We start from the raw sequence: 21,298 nt of genomic DNA, 5'->3' as shown, positions 1-21,298 counted from the left end.
TATATATATATATATATATTTGGTAGGTCTTTGGTAGGTATGAGCTGTGAGATGCGTGTAACTACATACACCCCTAACCCCAATGAAACTAATTAGGCCCGTGACTGAATGGAAGTCACAATAGCATGGCAGTAGATTTGTGTCATTACTGGCATCCAGTGGGGAATTGTTGCTATGTTTATTTGGCCAACAGGTCTCTTCCTGGAAAGCCTTGTCAGCTACTGTACCTGGCAACAATCTCATAACTCAGTCAGGTGTGTAAAGACTGAATTCACCTGTCCTGATGATCTTTAGTTTTATAACACAATGTTCGATTGTGGTGATTTGTATTTTGTTGTTGTTGTTGTTTTGTTTTTTTGTGGTGTAACTATTTAATTTGTTGTGACCTTAGTTGACTTGTGCCTGCAGCCCTGCACCTCCCTACATCCACATGCTCCAGCACACCAGCATGTAAAGACATCATTATCACTTAATGAGAGAAGTTTAATCAGGCACAGTTTTCACACCTCATTACAATAAAAGGAGCACCATTATATTAATCAGTACATTTACAATAGATAAAAAATATGCATGAAATAATTTAAAAGAATGCTTAGGATCTGTATGAATTTTCTTTCATCAAATGTGGATATATATTCACATTCATGTCAAAGTCATGACAGACTCTCGATGAAGTCTTTTTTCAGAACATTTCTTTCGCAGCCAAAGCATCCCGCTGCTCCTTCGTATCTTCAGAATGAAGATGTGGGAAAATGGCAGGGAATTTCTCACTCCTCCTTACTTGATATTAATGGCTGACACAGGCTGTTAATGCCAGCAGCATAGCAAGCACTGCCATGGTTACCTGTGTGGAAACCAAGTCATTAGGGACTTTGACTCCTCCCATCCCTCATCTCTCTCTCCCTGGCATCATAAACATGTTTACTGACCCTAATACTGCTAAGGAATGAGTAAAATGACAACGTATTTATTCTACAAAAATGAAAACAAGGCCTGGGATTCCTTTGTGAAAATCATGTGAACCAAAGGTTTTTTTCTGTAATATACAGTCATGCCACAAACTTAGCACTAGCTTGTCATACCGCCATAAATTATTATGCAGGATATCAGATTGTTTGAATATTGTAATGTACTTGCACAAATTAATGTCATTTCAGTGCACTGACAGCGTAACTCCGAACATTCATATTCATCTAATAGTTACACACTGGCTGCCATGATTTTGTGGTCCATCAGGGACTGATGGTGCAACGAGGGGAGGAGGAAGACAGAGCCACAGAGGATTTGGTCTTTGAATACACCCTGAACAGTGAGTTAGCATCATCTCAAAGAGACACATGCACGTACAATGTGGCCGTTAAATATAGGGCTGAGATTCTGATCTGTGAAAAATGAATTGGATGCTCTCCATCTGGGTGGCCGTGGCTCTGCTGGCTCTCTGTAGGGGACAAAATACTGTGTATGAAGGTAGGCCTCTATGCAGATGACGGATTAACATGAAATTGATGTACTGCCACATCAGAATATAGTGTTTATAAGGATTTATATTTCTTGTTTTACCTATAGTTTCTTTTCAACATTTTTAATGTTACAAATGATAGGAGGATTGTTGATGTGCAGCCAGATACTAAACAGCAAAATTGACAAGATATATTTTGTTCCAGGAAATAGTCTGTCTCCATCTGGCTACCATCTCTGTATTCGTAATGAGACAAGGACTGTGAGTTCTCTGGTGGTGCATAAGGTCCCCTATACTGTGACAAAGCCTTGTGGTGGCTGGCTCCTCTGGAAGACATGTACCGTCACACTTTATAAGATGATCCACCAGACTGAGTACAAGACAGTGATGGAGCAGGTTACCAAGTGTTGCGATGGCTATGTACAAGTCGGTCGTTACTGTGCCCTGCGTGAGTATACTGAACATTATCTATGCATCTCTGGGTTTGGAGATCACAACTGTCTGTTTGCGCTTAGATTTCAATTGTCTTTGTGTTAGTAATATTCGATGATATAACACCAGCAAAATTTGTGTGGTAGACAGTCAAGCAACCAGGACGACCTTTCATTGTGTGGTGCTGTGTGCAGGACACCAGATGGAAGCACAGAAACTGCACTGCTACAAATATCTTGCTGCTAATATATGGCTGTAACATGTTATTTCCCTTGAATGAAGCTGTAAACAGGAGTGGGGAGTTCATTGCCAAGCCAGGATCCTGTCCAACTGCAGATGGATTGTATCCCAGATCTCAGGACTGTGAGTGGGACATGGACTGCCCAGGCTGGCAAAAATGTTGCCAGATATTGGGCCGCTCTCTCTGCAGTCATCCTGCAAGTTAGTATACATCCTGACTGGACTTTTATTTGTTATTAAAGTAAACTGCTAGGATGGTTTCTTCCATAAAGTCATGCTTTTGTGAAGGGGTCTTTTCACCCAAATCCTATAAAAGTAGGTGGTGAAGGCAATTATGTTTGTTGTAATGAAACACTGCATTTAAAGTGAGTATAACTTTTACCATGCAAATGTAGCTAAAGTGACAATTGCAGTATAATAGCTCACATTAAAATGTAGTGTAACAGTAGCATAAGTAGCCAGAAGACATAAAGTTAGTATAGCTGACTTAGTTATATCTGTTACACAACAAAATCTCTCTGAATTTTGCTAACATTAGCTATTAACCACCATACACTGCTGGTCATGCCAGACCAATTAAGGCTGTAGTGGCAAAATCCCTGAGTGTACTGATTTGACCAAGGGTGTGTTTTATTGCTCATGAATTCAAGTCTTCATTTCTAATATGAGGAATGTGTTGTTTTTTTCCCCCAATATAATGGTATATGTATAATGGTTAAAATAGCCCAAGTCTCTTTAAAAACACGTCCCAGTCACTTGGAATAATTACAGGCCAACTCTGTAGCCTACCATTTTCACTGGAACTAGTTTCTACTGAGGAAATAGTCCCAGTGAAATCTATGTAGAATACATTCTCTCTTTTTTTTTTTTTTTTTTTTTTTTTTTTTTTACCAAAAGGTAAATTCACTGGTGCTTTACAGATTTCCATACTTTTATTTCAATACCAGGGCAATTAAATCCAAACATTTCAACATGTTTTTAAAAAGTGAGGTTGAGGTTCAGCTGTCCTCCTCACTCTAAATCATTCACAGTACCCCGACTACACCATAAGGTGTGAGAGAGAAAATATGGCTTTTCTTTGTGATTTGGGTGAACTGACCCATTTAATTTAACTTTCAGGCTCAGCTAATTATTCTGAGAATGGAGGATACCGTTGGAATGCAACAGTGACAGTGAAGACAGATTACCAGCAGCTGATGTCTATGGATAAAGGTCTTCTGAATCACACACGATTACTACAAGCGATGGTAACAGCACTGTTAATGCTCATGTTATTACTACAACTGCCTCTGCTATCACAATTAAGACTTTTGCTGCATACTGTATATAAAATGACTACACTAAGACTATGCTGCTACAACCACTGGACAGTTATTGCAACTACTAATATCATAATACTTTCTCTGATGATGCTGTTTATTAGAAAATATCTTTTGTGTCTTTTTTGTGTCTACTAGGTGACTGGAGCTTTGGAATCTGATGATGTTTCAGTCTGTTACCTCAGCTCATGGCCTGTGCATCCATACAGAACTGCTACTTCTTTGCTGATCAACTTCAACTATACTCTTTCACTGTACAATGTCACATTTAAGCTGCATCTTCTTCTCAAACACATACAGGAAGTGTCATCTGTGACAGTTGAAGGTGAGGACACACAATTGTTTGTCTCTATGAAGGTACTTGTGACTTTCTTTTTTTCTTCAGAGAAATGACATTCTTGTAGAGCTTTGAGAATGATTCATGTTGCAGAGAACTCGGTGTTCAGGAAAAAATGACTCAGTCGCACCACAGTTTCTCTCTCCCACCACTTCTATTTGAGTGACAGTCATCTGTGGGATGTTTCCTGCAATAGCGGAAAATAACACCAGAGCGAGCGCATGCACACTCATACTCACACTCACACGTGCACAAACACACACACACACACACACACACACATACACACATGCACGCACAGATATTAATCATGAACTAGTCATACTTGCACAAAAGACACAATAACAACCTCACCATCATGCACACACACTCAATACACAGCAAGCTGCCTTCAAAATGTTTCTCACAGATAATTAATTTCCTTCTCTACACTGTGGGTGCAATCTAATGCCAAAACAATATGTACTTTCATTACAGTCAGGCACCTCTGAGTTACTTACTTTAAATTTAAGATACAATGAAGTGAATTGAATACAACTTGGGCAATGTAATTTTATTATTGTTACCTGAGATCCTTTTAATAGGTTTTGGATGGATGGACACTACCTTTAAGTGCCAAGTCTCAGTTTCAGTTTTAACACATACAGTAGTTCTCCAATCCCAACTCAAAAGTTTACAAGTAATTGTACACTCAGCTACTAAATGTTTCCTGCCAGCTGGGTGTTGTTTCAATATTAGTTCTTGCATAAAAGAGTTGACTCATGGGTCAGAGTTGACTGAGAGTTGAGAGTTGCCATTTAGAGTGACCATGTCAGTGAAGAAGAAAATAAAAGAAAGGGAGATTCAAAAAAAGAGATAAAGGTAGTTCAACGGATTAACATCAAAGGTAGTTGTTTTTGCCAAAATCAGCTGTTGGGTACATTATTTAAAAAAACAGGTTCATGCAGAAAAACTAGAAAATAGCAAATAATGGTAGACTGAGGAACACATGACTGTCAGTTTTCAGAAAATCATTTGCATGGTGAAGAAAAAAAAAAAGCCTTTATGACTGTACAGCAAGTCAAGAAGTCTCCAGGATGTAGGCGTACATGTTTGCTTGTCAACAATCAAGAGAAAACTTCCTGACAATAATCTCAGAGGATTCACCACAAGATGCAAACTCCTGGTAAAACTCAAAAACAGAGAGGCCAGGCTGCAGTTCACAGAAACATTCAAAAAGAAACCAGTAGAGTTCTGGAACAAAAATGTATGGATTGATGAAATTAAAAAAGAACCTCTATCAAAATGATGGAAAGAGGAAAGTGTGAAACAGGAACTGTTCATGACCCCAGCAAAAATATTAAATATGATGATTTTGTTTGGCTTCATATGTATCTACACAATTACTTTTGAGCACCTCAACTTTGTTGTGTTGTGTGTTAAAAGAACTACTTCTCCTGCATGGTTCTTCTCAGAGCCTAAAGAACAAAAAATGTATTGCTGTCCAAATACTTACAATTTGGACTGTACATGCAAATGTTATTCCAATCCAAACTTTTCACACATCTGTATCTCTAATTGCAGACATAAATGAATGTTCAGAGTCCTCTCTCCGCAAGTGCTCCCTTCAGGCACACTGTGACAACACAGAGGGCTCCTACCAGTGTACCTGCCACCAAGGATATATTGATGTTGATCCTAGCAACCCTGGAGCCCACTGTACAGGTAAAAGGGTAACAAATGTTAATCTACCCAATACCATGTTTATAGTAGTTCTGAAATGAAAGATTTAATTGTCTCCTCCAATATATATACATATATATGCACAGCACCGCTAATGTTTTGAAATAGAATCTGGAGATTTCCATCCAATCCCGTGCAACTTTTTTTTTGCATTAGATCCATACTTTTCTCTGAGACCTTCTTCATTTCATCATTTAATAACTTCATCATTTAATAATGTAACTTATGGGGGGTTTCAATTATCTAATCACTTTAGAAAACCCCTAAAAAACAGTATGTAACAGGCCTTCTCACATCACGTGCATCATGTGTGATATGTTACTCTGACAGTGATTACAGTTAGGAGACACTGTAAGCTTCATCAGGGAGCTTTTCCCCAGGACTGAATAAAACCAATGCGCAGCTGTGTGAAGTCAGTGTTATAAATCTTACATCTCTCAGTCTCAGTCTTTGCCAAGTTCTACTCACTCACTATTGTATGTAGTTTTGTCAAATATGCTAAAGGGTGCATAATGGGTTGAGTGTCATAGAGAATCCCAGCAGCTAACAAGATCAAAGCTGAAGATAGAAAATGAAAGAGGGAGCTGAAGTTTTTTTTTTGGGTTAAGCCTTCACTTTGTTATTAGGATCACATTGTATAGAAAGGTCTATGGTGGTAAGACAAACATGACCTGGAAGATGGGTACAAACTCTCATATTTGTACACACAGAGGAGCTAAAACTTAATTTGATTTCAACATTATTCTCTGTCCTTTCTTCCCAGCTGACGTCACGGTGTGGACCACTACTGAGACCCCGTCAACCTACCTGCCACCCATGAACACCACCTTCAACCCAGCTTCCTACCCCACCCAGGACCCTCCAGACAGCATCACCACTGGTATCGTCAACTCCTCTGAGACCAGCATGATTACAGCTCTGAGTAATACAAGCTCTGTCCCTTATAATTCATCACATGCTCAGCAGTGGACAAGTTCTGCACCTTATACCAGCATGAGCTCAACTGTGGAGTTTCCTCTGACAACTACATGCTGTAAGACATATTTTATTTCTACCTCAACGCTGCGTAGAATCCAATCAAATCATGATTTATTTGTTGTGTTCAAACAGAAAACTGTGACTTTCTGAGAGGAAATCCCTGATTTTGTCGAAAGCATTATATTTCAAAGATACTGATGAGTTAAATGTTGTGTAACTTTACACCTTTTGATGAAAATCATCCTCTAGTAAAAACATGTTTGGAAAAAAACTCTGATAAAGTATAAATCTCACCTTTGTGCCATTTATGTAAGTTTTGTCCTCTTCACCTCATTATGGTGCCACAAGCTGTACCAGGCCTCTGGAGGGCCCAGGGGGCAGTAATGAGGGCCGAAAAATTTCATTACTGCCCCCTGAGGCGGAAGGCTGATGGTTAGTGAGAACTGTAGTTGGAGTGGATGTTTTTTGTCCCTCAACAGCGGGTCAGATTTATGCTTTATTGTCTTCAAACAGTAGTTTTCAGTTTTACAAGACACAACCAACTTTGTGGATGAAAACTAATTGGCTGATTTTGGCAAGTATATCTGGTTAATTTCCCCACCTCCATTATAGAGCAGCACACAGATGCTCCCCCGAGCTTTTTTGTAGGACTGTCTCCCACGCACTGGATCAAACAGTCTCCCAAAGGACTAAATTAACGAGACATAACATGTTAATTAGTGAGCTCTAAAGGTACTGGTAGGTGGATTTTGTTATTTTCATACAGAGCCAGTCTTATCTGCTTCCCCCACTGCCAGTCATTGTGCTAAGCTAAGCAAACTAGCTGCTACCTATAGCCTTATATTTACCATACAGACATGGGAGTGGTATAAGTCTTTTCATGTAACTAACATGTAACTCTGTGAGGAAGCAAAAAAGTGTATTTCCCAATAAATGTCAAACTGTTCCTTTAACTGCAATGAATGAATGATAAATCTCCTCATTGCTCCTGTCTCTCCCCTCCTACCCACCACCACCCTCCAGCTCCTCCCAGCATCACTACCTTAGCCTCGTCTAACGTCACTGGAACCTCCTTCTGTGTGTACTGGTCAAGCCAGTCTCAGACAAACCAGATCTACCGGGTTGTTGTAAGCAATAGGTCGAGGGTCATTCATTCTTTGGAAACCAGTCAGACCATGATGGAGGTGAGGGACCTGATCCCTGGGGTGCTCTATAACGTTACTGTAACACCTTGTGCCTGCGGAAGCGAAGGATCCCCGCTTCGCATATCAGTGAAGACAGGTGAGAACTGATAGAAGCTTTGTATCATCTTTTTAATCATATACAGTTGTGTCAAGCTTCAATTTGTGCAGAGAGCAGCTCTGTGATGGGAATCCACAACTTATGGTAAATATAATTTTTAATAAAAATATTATAGTCAGTGATTAAAAAAGATAAGCTGTTCATTTGTTGCTGTTGCTCAGAATGGAAATTTTAGATCAGTATAAATTGACAAAATGGCAGATTGTTTTTCCTTTTTGTGGAATTTTTACAATATTTTTTCAGCAAAAGGATGATTTTTCCTCAGGCATGGGAAGGGAAGAATTACACTTTTCCTGATTTTTTAAAATAGGTTAAGATACAACCACTGATTACTACCCCCAGGAAGTGACAAGTAAACTGATAAAATTGCCCTTAATGACTAATGTGTGACGAAGAAAAGACTCTTTCTCTAACCAGTAGGCCCAAGGCTGGTAAGAAGGCTGATATTTTGTTGTGGAAAATGCATTTATTGTACCAAGTAAATCTTTTCTTCGTAGATGCTCAGACTCTTGGCGCCACAGCTCGAATCACCAACATCCAGTTCACTGCTGACCTGCACAACACCAGCAGCCAGGCCTACAGAAACCTCAGTGCGAATATTATCAAGGAGGTGAGCATATTACAAGGTTTATCCTGTTACAGAATTCAGTAGAATGACATACATCCATTTCACTGAGTTAACAGGGCAAGTTTAATTATTTCATCCACTCATGCATCATAACTCTGACTGTTCTTTCCTTCGCCACTGACAGATCTACCAGTCTCTGTCTCCAGAGATGAAGGCCATGGTGGATTTGGGCCAGGTGAGAATCGAGATCACAGGCTTTTCAGTGGGCAGTGTGGTGGTCAACTTTGTGATCATCTTCCCCCCTGGTCAAAGCCAAGACATCAGTAATATGTCCATGGCTCTTCTAAGCTCCCTGAAGAACAGCTCCTTGTACACTGTGGATGGAAACAGTACAAGCATAGATGGTATGTCTCTCTACTCTCTGTTCTAAACATGTGTTTATTAAAACCAGGTAGGTAGGAGTGTATCAATGATCTCATGATGTATCTTGTGAGTCAAAAGGATTCAAACAAAAAGAGGGGCTAAGGTGCTCTGTATAAAGGAGCTTAGTTTGATTTAGCACATCAAGATCAGTTTAGATTAGTTACAATAGTGTTACTCAGTTTATGAAAACAGCTATGCTTTCTGTGGCTCTGGAGGAAGCTTTCAAAAGTATGGAAAAAACCCTGATGAACTCAATTTGAAAAAATGTAGGCATTTACCAGGCACAGAGTGTATAACAAATTACACTATTGAGTTGCATTGTGGGATAAGGTGCTATATTTTGACCATCTTAAAAAAAATAAATAAATAAAAACTTGTGAAACCATTAACTTTATGGGAGTGCACACAGTTGCTGGAACATGCCTGTGAGTGCTGATCACAATGACCCATAAATGTTGTAAAATAATGACTACAAATTTTTTTTGTTGGTCTTTTCTCCTTTGACATTCTACAGTTTTTTTCCTGAAAGACAAAACTTTCTTTCTATTTTGTTCCTTAAAACAATAACCCTCTGTGTGTCCATACACAATCAAAAGCTCTGCAAAATTCAAACAAGAGTCAGACAAACAAAAATGTAGTGTGGAGGCTAGGTCATGTCTGTCTATTATGAACAAAAAAACTGACTCACCGAGTCCTTTTTTTTTTTTTTTTTTTTTCTTTTTGTAGATTTTAATGAATGTACATCAGGGGAAAATGACTGCTCCCCTTGGGCTATATGTACAAACACCTGGGGCTCTTACACATGTGCTTGCTTGGATGGATTTATAGACAACAACCCAGGAAAGCCTGGACGAGCCTGTCAAGGTAGGGTCTGACAGTATGGTAGTGTTTTTACTCAGATATAATAACAGGATGTTTTTGCATTTTGTAACCATCAAATCTTGTCTTGTGCAGCAGTTGCTACCTCTGAGACACCGTCACCAACACCCACAATATTTTCTACAATTAGCACCACCCCTTTCTCTCCAATGACAGCCACAACCAGTGATCCAGTTTTTACCACTGCAACCACCATTCCTGCAATGACAACTACCACTACTGCCCCAACAACAGCCACTGCTGCCCCAGCAATGACTACTGCCCCAATATCTGCCACTTCTCCGGCACCTACCACTTCTGCCCTGATAACTATCACTTCTACTACTACAACTACTGCTCCAACAACAACGACTACTGCCCCAACGACTACCACCACTACCCCAACAACCACCACCACTACCCCAACGACCACCACTACTACCCCAACAACCACCACCACTACCCCAACAACCACCACCACCATTACCCCAACAACCACCACCACCACAACAACCACCACCACCACAACCACCACTACTACCCCAACAGCCACCACTACTACCCCAACGACTGCCATTACTGACCCTGCAGTTAGCACTACAGACTCTACAACAGCAATGATTGCCCCAGCAACTAGCACCACCAGCCCTGCAACCACAACTGCAGTGACTTCTGTGACTTCCACCCCTACAACCACTATTACCAACCCCACTACAACCGTTCCAGCTCCTACAACCAATGCTACTGCCCACAGGTCTGTCCCCAGTGTCTCTATGTTAGGGGCCATCTCAGTCCAGTGCAGGCTTGCTGCCACCACTGTGACAGTTGCCAGGGATTTTCTTCTAAACAACAAAATCAATGAAAGCGCCCTATACTTGGGCTTGCGGGATTGTGGAGTCAATGGAGGCAATGCCACCCATACCCAGCTGACTGTGGGCTGGAATGAGTGTGACACTAGGCTTATGCAAGTGAGTTTTTATTTTATTTTCTAAAATATTAATGCATTCGGGAAACTTTTGCCTTTTCTAATACTCTTCCGAGCTAGGTAAATGCTATGCATGTCAGTACTTTGTCTCTACAGCTGAAATGCATTAACTCTGGTGAAGAACCCAAACTGATCCCAATTTGCTTCCAACGTCTCATATATTAGAATGACACCTACTACACGACATCTGTAACCCTGTTCAGCACCATGGAACCATACACCTCACCTAGTGGAACAGTGGAGGTGCCCAGAATACAGCTTGAGGTCCCCATCATGTGTACCTACATGAAGAGTATGCTTATCTCTGCTGACTTCAGCTCCATGGGGTATGCTTTATTTTCTGTCATGATAAGTCAGCACACTATAGCATTTTTCAAAATAGTCTTAGAACTGCTGAAGCAGTTGGCAAACATGCATATGAGGAAATCAGATAAACAGATATAGAACTTTGTCACTGTTAAATCATTAAGTGAACAAGTGGTTCTTAAAACAGCAGCTACACTGCAGATCGATACTGAACATAACACTTTTCTCAAAACAGTCTCAGGTCTTCATGGCATGGATTCCACAAGATGCTGGAAACACTCCTTTGGGATTCTTCTCCATGTTGGCATGATTGCATCACATCATTTTTGCAGATTTGTCTGCTGCACGTTCATGCTACCAATCTCTTGTTCTACCACATTTGGAATGGGAGATTGGCATAGGTGTTGCCATGTTAAATATCAGTAACATTTCACTAACCTAAATGAGCAAATAACATCAGTAAGGTTTGCATAATCCATCTATTATCTATACTGCTTATCCGTAGGTGTTGCAGGGTGGCTGGAGCCAATCCCAGCTGACACTGGGCGAGAGGCAGGCTACACCCCTGGACAAATGGCCAGTCCATCACAGAGCTAATCATCAGGCATATCCTACTAATTCTAAACTGTAAAACTTACCCATGTAGGCAGACATTAATAAAACATTATTTAAAGTTATGTTACCAAAATTCTTCACGAGCTAAGGCATTTCTTAATGGTGTATCCTGATTAAGGAAATTTACTAGTTTGTAGTAAGGACTTTACATTCAAACTAAATAATGGATTTATGAATGGCTGGTGCAACACAATTAAATCTTCATTGGTTGCCTGGCAACTGGTCCCAACCAAGAAATAGGCTGGCACCTTGTGAATAACAGTTTGTCATTTGTACTGTTTGGCTTTTTGGAGTGTGTTCCAGTTGAATTCATGGCTGAATGTATTTTGTTCTCACCCGTCTTCAGGTATAACATGATCAAAGATGTCATCATGGGCTTGGGGTCATTCCAGGTGACAGTGCAGCTGATGAACGGTACAGTGCCTTTACCCCACAACTACAGCTTGTCCTCTAATGAGGTCGTGGTGGTGGAGGTCAGCCTGAACCCTTCCTCTGAGCAGATTAATGTGGTCATCAACAAGTGCTGGGCTACTCCTACCCCAAACCCTGCAGATACCCCCACCTACACCTTCCTGGAGAACAGGTCTGCTTCTACATACAGCACTATGTTCAATATTTCTATTTCTGTTAGTATTTTTTACTATTATTATTAATACATTTATTCTTTCTCTTACTTTAATTATAATTATTTTACTAATAGTATTACTATCGCTGCTAATCTGATGATATCAGGAAATTGAACTTGAAAAAAAAGGTAACAAGATAATTACATCTATCACAAGAAAACAAACATTAACCTGTAATCTCAAGATTATGGGGTAAAAAACTGCTATAATTTTAGACTTCATTTTTCATTTAATCAATGTGGAGCTCCCTCCATGTGTTTCAAAATAAAATACTAATGCAACAGATTCTCAGATTTCCATGACAACACTCTAACTGCTGGGTGGTCTTTGGGACCTAAAAATAGGGTCACAAGCTAAAAAAGGTTGAGAACATGTGCTATCTCATGTGCTGAAATCTGCTGAATAAAAATTCTGTAATATTGTGACAAATATGTTGACTCCTCCGTAATTTATCATGATGAGTCAAACATAAAATTTAGTATTTAAGATGATACCAAACTGCCAAGATCAAATTATAAGAATACTATCTTGCTGTTCTCTTAAAGGAATAGAATGACATTTTGGAAAACTTGCTTTTAACTTTTTTCTGAGCGTTAGATGAGAAGATCAATACTGCTCTCTTATCTGTCGGTAAAATATAAAGCTACAGCTTCGCATAGAGAGTGGCAGCAGTGGACAGCTAGCCTGGTTCTAGTCTACACTTTTGTATGGACTATACAGACAAGGTATAACATATTAATTATACTATAAGTTTTAGAGGTGCTGGTAGGGGGATGTTGTTACTGGAAACAGCTGTTAGATCTTGTTTCCAGTTTTTATGCTAAGCCAAGCTAACCACATAGTGGCTGCAGCTTCAATAAAAAAAGATACACACACACACACACAAGAGTGGTATAAATCTTCTCACCTACCACTGAGCAAGAAAGTGAATCAGTGTATTTTCTAAAATGGCTAACTATAAGGCAAAATGTGCTTCATAGCTAAATTCATATGCCCCCTACAAAGTAACAACTCTGTGTGGAAACATTTTGTGATCCACAGGTAGAAGTCTATAAATTCAAATGAAATGCAAATCTAAAAAAACAACAACAATAAATCAACAATCTATTGTACTATATTGGGGTATATTGTGTTAACTTAAAAAACTGTGACAATGGCATCAACGTCAGACAATTTTCCATGTTTTTAGCAATGAGATGAAAATATTACAACAGTTTTATAGTCAGTTTATACACCATTTACAACCATAACCACAGATGCAGTCAAAAACTACAAAAAATATTGCTGTTTCAGTCTCCCAATTCCTTGTCTCCACAGCTGTTCCCTGAACCCGTACACCAAAGTGTTGATGAATGGCAACTCCAGCACGTCTCGAGTGTCTGTGCAGATATTTTCCTTTGTCAACCAGAATGTGGTTTACCTACACTGCCAGGTCCACATCTGTGTGAACATTGGATCAGATAGCTGTGTGCCTGTGAGTACATCCTATTTAGAAAATTAAATTCCAAGATTAGAATAAGATAAGAACATCTTTGTCATCTTCGCTCATGTTTTCTTGCAGGACTGTCTGCAAAGAACAGCTCGATCTTTAAACACAATTGGAACAGGTTTCGGTACTTCAGGACCTCTATTTAGATCAGATGAAGGTGAGTTTTTTTTTTCTTACAGAGAATAACAATGTCTACCATAAAACATTTCGCCCTTCTGTTATGATGTGTAGTTCTGCTAAAAATAGAAATGTTTTTAGCTGCAAAAATTGGATTTAATTCCACATGAAGTAACAATGACACTCCAGCTTCTACTCTGCCTCTGACAAAATGGTTAGTTTTAAGTAGCAGAGAAGCTGTTCAACTTTTCAGTGTCCATTATAAACTTGAGTGTCTCTTCATTTTAAAATCTGAATGGGCCATTTAGCTGTTGAATTATGGCAGTTGTGCTGCTGTTTTTATCAGTGTGGTGAGAGGTTTAGTAGGAGTAGCTTAATGGAAATGGAAGCAAATTCCAAAACATTCTCATGAACAACCTGATGAAATATAATTGAGGTATTTGAAGTGAATTATCTATTTTCATGAAAGAACATTTCAGCTTTTTGTAACTGTAGTCACAGTATTTATATAATCTTTCTTTATATAATCCTCTTTTGTTATTCAAAGTATTGACTTTTCCATGCCACTTTCAGATAAATCTACTTGTTTTCCTTTTTCCTGTATGCTCACTGACTTTTACTGCTTTAACCTGACTCATATTCTTTCAGAGTCCTTGGACGAAGAATTTAACACTCTTCATATAGTTGGCCTCTCCTGTCTTGGAATCGGACTGTCACTCTTCTTCATCATTGGTTTTGTCTGCCTTTTCTACTACCAAAGGAAACCGCATTGGACACTACAACTTCAGTGTCAAACCCAAACAGGAGAACTTCACCTACCTTGTCTTCAACACCTAGAGGTGCAGCAGCACCCACAACTAAAGTCACAGAATTGGGAAAGTGCAACAGGAAATAAATTTAGCAAGCAATTACAGTACAGTTGCCACTAGGTGTCACTGTTGCACTATTTACATTTACATTCGTTCTCACTAAATATTGCAAGTTTTTGCACATGAAACAATCAATGAAGTACAAATTATATTTACACCCCCCCCCTCCCCAAATGTATTTGAGATATTAAAATGATAGTAGTAGCTGCATACTGCAATATCAAATATAGAGACTACAAATATTTTAGGAATACATTGTAATTAAATAACATACCATTATATGTATGAGTTGTAACATATTTTGAGAGTCACATGTTTTCATTATGAATGTTTTAAATACATTTTGCCTGTAGATGTGAGTAAAACATTTCACAATAAGAGCAAGAGATGTGATAATGGAAGGGAAAATTACATTCACAAAATTGATAACAGGCACAGAGATCATTTCACTACATTTGTAATGAGTTTGCACTACAATAGTTTGTACTGTGTATTTATGTATAGATAATGATGTTCATGTAGGCCAGTATCCTTAAAATATGCCATTTACAGAAATGTTCGTACACAGTTCTCACATGTTCTTTTAGCTGCTATTTTTCTACAGTTATACTTGTAGTGTTCTATTTGTTATACATCTGAAATATTTATTCTGTTCTTACTTGTGCAAACTCTGAATTTGTGCTGTAAGTGGTGTGACAATAAACATGTTGTGTATGAATGCAGACACATGGGGGTGCTACTGGTATAGTTCTTCACCTCTAAAACAATGCAAAATGGCTTCCTGCATTCACGGAAACAAAATGTTTACAGTATTTACAGAGGACAGCTGAAGGTATTAGACTGATATTATAGCCAACATTATTTATTTAGTTTTTACATCTGTCCTTTTTGGTTGAGGTGGAGGTCTTTGAGGGGAACAGAGGTATCACATTCAACCTTTAATCAGATCAGTGGTTAAGAAAAAGATTTCCCATAAGCCTTTCTCAGTTCAGCGGAGCTGAAGAGGAGGGTCTGGTTTTTCCCCACACTTCCCATAATCCCACATTGTTGACTACAGGGTCATAAATGCAGCTCCTAGATCGACAGTGAGGGACTGAATACTAAATAAGAGAGGCTTTCTCTTTGAGAGGAGGTCCCTGGAGACCTGTGGCAAAGGAGGGTGTACTACCATCTGGAGGGCTGCAAATGCTCCGCCTCCTAATTAACCCATTCTGCTCCACTGTCTGAGACCTAGCAACCTGTCTCTATGGCAACAGCCCAAGTGAGGGGATGGAGGGAATGATGGATGCAAGGAGGGAGGGAGAACAACAGTGATCAAAGGGAGCGAAAGAGCGGGGAACCATTTCAGTTCAAAAGCGTGAAATCAGCTGAAATGTGTCTTTAATATTGATATGGGACAGTCACTGTGTTCTGATTTTCTGATGCAAATTTCTTTGCTTCAACCTCAAATTTCCTCCACCTCTTTTAATTTTGCACTTAATCTGCAGTTGATGGCCTTGCATTGATTTTTAAAAACAGCAGTGTGCAGGTGTTTGATAATTTATGACCTTCACACACACACACACACACACACACACACACACACACACACACACACACACACATAATGCTTAGCAGCCACTAGCAGCAATCCCTATTGTTAAATGCAGAAAACAAGTGTCTGGGGAGTAATTCCTGAATTCATAAGACAGCCCTTGGGGGATCAGAAGGTGTACTGAAGGAGAAATGAGTTTCCCACTTTGCACGTCTATACTCTGGGAAGAACCAGAGTCACATTCCTCATAATGGCTGTAACATGATCTATGTGTCTTTTTCTGTTCATCCAGGTCAGGTCGGCTCTGAGACACAGTCATTTATCATAGTTTGTGGTCCATGTGTGTATGTGTGTGTGCAGGATATGCTGGGATCTCCAAAGACTTTCACTCACATAGGTCATAACTAATTAAACATCCTTATTGTGTTTTTATAGACCAGCACAGCACCTGCCTCCAAGTGGATTATAATCTTCTTGTAATGTGAGCAGCGTAATTACGATGTCTAAAGACAATTACACAAGTGAAAGTCACCTGCTATTTGACTTTTGTTCATCAGTTTCATTAATTTAATTTAGTAGAAGAATAAGCAAATTTACACAAACACTGAACTTAACTACAAATATTAAATACTTTACTGGAGTATTTCCATTTGATGTCACTTCATATGTCTACTCCAGAACAGTTCAGAGAGAAACTTGTGCTTTTTGTCCACTACAGTTACTAGTGACTTTTTTTGTGAAGTTTTTTCACATAAAACATGATGAGAATATAATACTGTTGTAGATTAAGTTACCAATAGAATACAAAGTAGTTAACAGTAGCAGTTGTGCTTTATTTTATTTTTATCCCACTATTTCCTGATAACTTGAATGAGAATCTCCTGGAAAGATCTATGTAATTTAGCACAAATGCACATTGATTTTTGGTGAAATTTCCACAAAAAACATCAAAAATCATAATGACTGACTAAAATACCACATTGGTTATGCTAGCAATTCATTGGAATTACTTAAAGGAGCTATATGTAAGTTTTCTTTGCTGCTGAATGTGGTTTCTTGCTGGGACCAAGTGGTGGTGGTGGTTGCTTATTGCCAAGAGTTTCAGCCATTGTTTTGCTGACAATACAAGAGATTATAATGGGCCCTCTGAGCAGCGCTGTTTCTTCAGGACAGACTGGAGGCTACAATGACTCACTACTGGAAGGTGACAAGACAGGCAAGGGATAGGTGGTTAGTATGCTAACCTCAGTAGAATAAAAGAAGTGATAAAAAAAGAAGAAGCGAATGTTGGCGTTGCTTTCCACCGGTGGAGAAAGCTCTTGGCGGGTAAAGGGATGAAGTTTGATGCTGAATTTACACTATTTCTTCTAGACTGCTGAATAAACATCTGTCATTGGCTACATAGTGACAGCTAAACTTATATATAGCTCCTTTAATCGAAAGTGAAGGCTGTGTCCATTTTCCTTTTGACTGGTACCAAATTAGCTGTTTCCAGGAATCTTAACATACATTTACAGTGACATATCAGTTCCTTTCAAAGAGACCTGGGGCCTGGAAAATAAAGTTACAATCACTTATTAATTCCTTGATCAACTATAATTAGTAAAATACTTCTTACACATTGATTAATCAGCATAACAATCTAATAATCTTCACTCATATTGTGCTATTAGCAACACCTGTACACCTGCTGATTCACGCAATTATCCACTCAACCAATCATGTGCATAAAATCAAGCAGATACAGGTCAGGGGTTTCAGGTAATGTTTACATTAAATATCAGAATAGGGAAAAATGTGATCTCAGTGACTGTGACCATGACATGATTGTTGGTGCCAGACGGGCTGGTTTGAGTTTTTCCTGAAACTGCTGATCTCCTGGGATTTTCTCACACAACAGTCTCTGGAGTTAATGATGGCAAGCACAAAAAACATGCAGTGAGCAACAGTCCTACAAACAGAGATGCCCTGTTGAGGTCAGAGGAGAATAGCCAGAGTGGCTGGAGCTGACAGGAGGGCAATGGTAACTCAGATAACCACTGTATATGAGTATGGTGAGCAGAAAAACTTCCCAGAGTGTACAACATGTCCAACCTTTGAAGTGGATGGGCTACAACAGCAGAAGATCACATCGAGTTCCACTCCTGTCAGGCAAGAACAGGCATCTGAGGCTGGGCGTAGGGCATAGGCTGATCAAATCTGGACAGTTGAAGACTGGAAAAATGTAGCCTGGTCTGATGAATCTGGATTTCTGATGAGCACATAGGCAGTAGGGTCAGTTGTCAACAGCATGAATCCATGGACTCTTAATTAATCATTGTTGTGTTTTGCATCCTTTTATTGCCACAATTTACCCATGTTCCCATAGATACTTCCTACTTCATCGTGGACCTGAATCTCAAGGGACTGTTTTCAGCGTCTTATGGAATCCATGCCATGAAGAACTGAGGCTGCTTTGAGAGCAAAGGAAGGCTCTACCCATTATTAGTATGGTGTATAGCACTTATGCAGCCAACTTTTCTGTTTTAGGAATTTTACTTGGATACTTAAAGTTTATTTTGTTGATTTTACTTCCATAGTTTTACCTAAGTCACATTCTCAGTGCAGGATTTTCCTCATGCTAACACAATTTTGTAAAAACTGTTAACATTAAGTTAGTGTGTTAGTATTTTGTAACTGTATGGGACACTGTGGCATTTAACTTTTCTTCCAGTCCCTTCGTTCTTTTCCAGTCATACATCCGATGTTGATCAGATGTCCCTCTTGGATATGATGAATGCTAGATGTCTGGCATCTGCAGAGACGTCAGGGATGGATAGGCGCAGAGATTCTTCTCAGGTGTCTGCAGGAGACCAGATGTGTGTTTCTTTGTGTCATGCAAAACTAACAGAACTGCAATTCTGTAGTAACATGTACAACCAACACATATAAACAGTGTAACATAACAGAGTTGTTCGGTGGTGTGTTCTCATAGCACAGTCCTTTGAGTTTTGAATTATTTGTGAGTATTGCATTAAGATGGCTGACTTGCTGATTAAGACTGACAGCTTGAATGTTACTTCCCCTCCCCCGCTGCTTGTTAAAGACAACAGTCTCTCAGTGCATAGATCCCAGAAATCTTCACCACCAATACATGTTGTGGTGAGACACCATCACTGAAGCAGGGTGCTCAGCTATGTTGTATGTGAACCTTGTGTGTATCTCTGTGTGCATGTGAGGGATTGTGAGCATAGTCATATATGTATAGTGTCATTTACAGTTTGCTATAAAGCAAACAGCAGTAATGAGAAGCGGCCATCCTAATGATGAGAAAAATGAACTGTGGCAAGGAAACAGCTTCTCTGCACTAAAAAAAAGCTAACTGGTTGCTTTACTTTCCCTCCCTGCTGCCCTGTTTCTTAATCTCTCTCTTTCTTTACATACAGGATTGTAAGACATGGATGAAATCTGAATACCTGCCTTAATAAGGCTCCCAGAAAGGTTGCCAAAACGTTGCTTCTTCTCTCTTTCTTTTCTGTCTTTGATTAAGTCATCTGACAGATAGTGCAAGGTAACAGATTCTAGTTTAGATCCTAGTTTTTTTTTCCCCAACAGGGATGGTTGACCCAGCAGAGTTCTATGACAATGGACAACTCCTCCTGGCTTGTTTTGGTGTAACTTGTTGGGTTAAACCTGAGAGGGCTGGACATCAAACCACTCTTTGGTACTGACTGAAATGTGCTGAAAACTGTCAAGTACTTAAGGCTGGTATTGAATGTGTGGTTACAATCATAGTTTGTGTGCTTCTTCTTGGATCAGTGAGTCCCTGATTTAAATAAGAATGTTAATTCTAGGCCAATTTATTCAGGCAAAGTGCTTGTACAGCTGCTTGTGTTTAGACAACATTTCAAGACCCCCTCTAGACATGTTGTAAAAGAGTATTCCCCTAATTTAGCATTACACGCTGCAACCTCAAAGAAGCCATTTAATGGCAGCTGCACACCACACTTCCAGCAAAGCCAAGAAGCTGGGACCAAATGGCATCAGTGCGAAGCAGGGAGACAGGATTTCTGTCCAAATGTGGCTGGGAGCAAGCCTGAGAGAAAACAGGCATGTAATGGGTTGTGCAAACTGTGGATGATCAGCACATGACCCCAGAGGCCATCCCTCTCTCCACCAAACAGTACAAGGCAACAGATCCATTAATGGAACCATAATCCTGAGCTGTGCCTGTGTGATTTGGATACACACACATGCACACATAAACTTGCTCCCCTGGACAAGGGAACCCCCTTCCTTTCTCTGAACCAAAGACTTTTATTCAACTTCAAGAAAAATCATCTGTTCTCTACAGCACATCACAGTTTAATCTAATCAGTTCATGTCACATTCATGTCACATACACTCATGGGCCCTGGGCTCATTATAATCACTGCAACCTTTGTTTGCCCATTGTCCAGCAGGATAAATATACACTTTTCTAGGAATTTGCTTGTTGACCACTGCAAGGTTCTTCACTCTGTACGCCTGTGTCCTGACCCACGCCTGCCCCCAATAACCTCCTAGCCTTTAGTGCCACTACAGCGTCTCCATGCTGAGCAGACTGCCAGAACTCCACGGGCACTCAAGTAACAACTTTCCTGTACTCGCTAACCACAGTTTTTCCTAGCTGCTCTCAAGTGATGGTCAGTCCTGTCCCTTATTCTCATACCACTCCACACATCCTTCTCAGTATTAATATGGTTCTTCATTCATTACTCTCATTGTTGCTTGACCTTGTTTGATGTTGTGTAATTTGTCTGGAATTTGTAGTTGTTGTAATAAACATGTATACATATAAAGTTTTTGTTTTATTTTGCTACAGCTAACTAGCTACATAGCTTATTTGCAGTTAATTTTCTCCCGAGAGATAATAATTTTTGGAAAGATTCTGGTAAAATTCCAAGAAACTCTTCTTGGCAAGCCACCAAGACGAACTTTTCTTTTAGTGTTACTCTGTCAGCTCTGCAAAACAATCTTAGTGGATAAATGGTTGAATTGTGTGTGTGTGTGAAATAATAATTTGTTATGTCTGATAAATGTTCCCCAAGTTCATAAATAGGTAAATTTCCTAAAACATTGTCAGACTCATGATGAGCAG

The 21,298-nt window shown here is 39.5% G+C and overlaps 1 protein-coding gene across 1 annotated transcript; it reads left to right on the top strand.

The window, feature by feature from the left end:
* On the top strand, positions 1-15,371 carry umodl1 (uromodulin-like 1). Its single transcript, XM_018692123.2, is given in 18 exon segments — positions 1-1,467; positions 1,665-1,907; positions 2,174-2,332; positions 3,251-3,378; positions 3,589-3,775; positions 5,351-5,491; positions 6,273-6,542; positions 7,511-7,768; positions 8,287-8,399; positions 8,542-8,761; positions 9,507-9,644; positions 9,735-10,606; positions 10,789-10,949; positions 11,891-12,127; positions 13,488-13,644; positions 13,732-13,816; positions 14,425-14,537; positions 14,539-15,371. Coding segments are annotated over 18 exon segments (3,633 nt in total). The 5' UTR covers positions 1-1,391; the 3' UTR covers positions 14,614-15,371.
* The last annotated feature ends 5,927 nt before the right edge of the window (positions 15,372-21,298 follow it).

Source organism: Lates calcarifer, linkage group LG20 (genome assembly GCF_001640805.2).
Source record: "Lates calcarifer isolate ASB-BC8 linkage group LG20, TLL_Latcal_v3, whole genome shotgun sequence".
Lineage (NCBI taxonomy): Eukaryota > Metazoa > Chordata > Actinopteri > Centropomidae > Lates > Lates calcarifer.
This window is presented reverse-complemented; position numbering and strand designations above follow the sequence as displayed.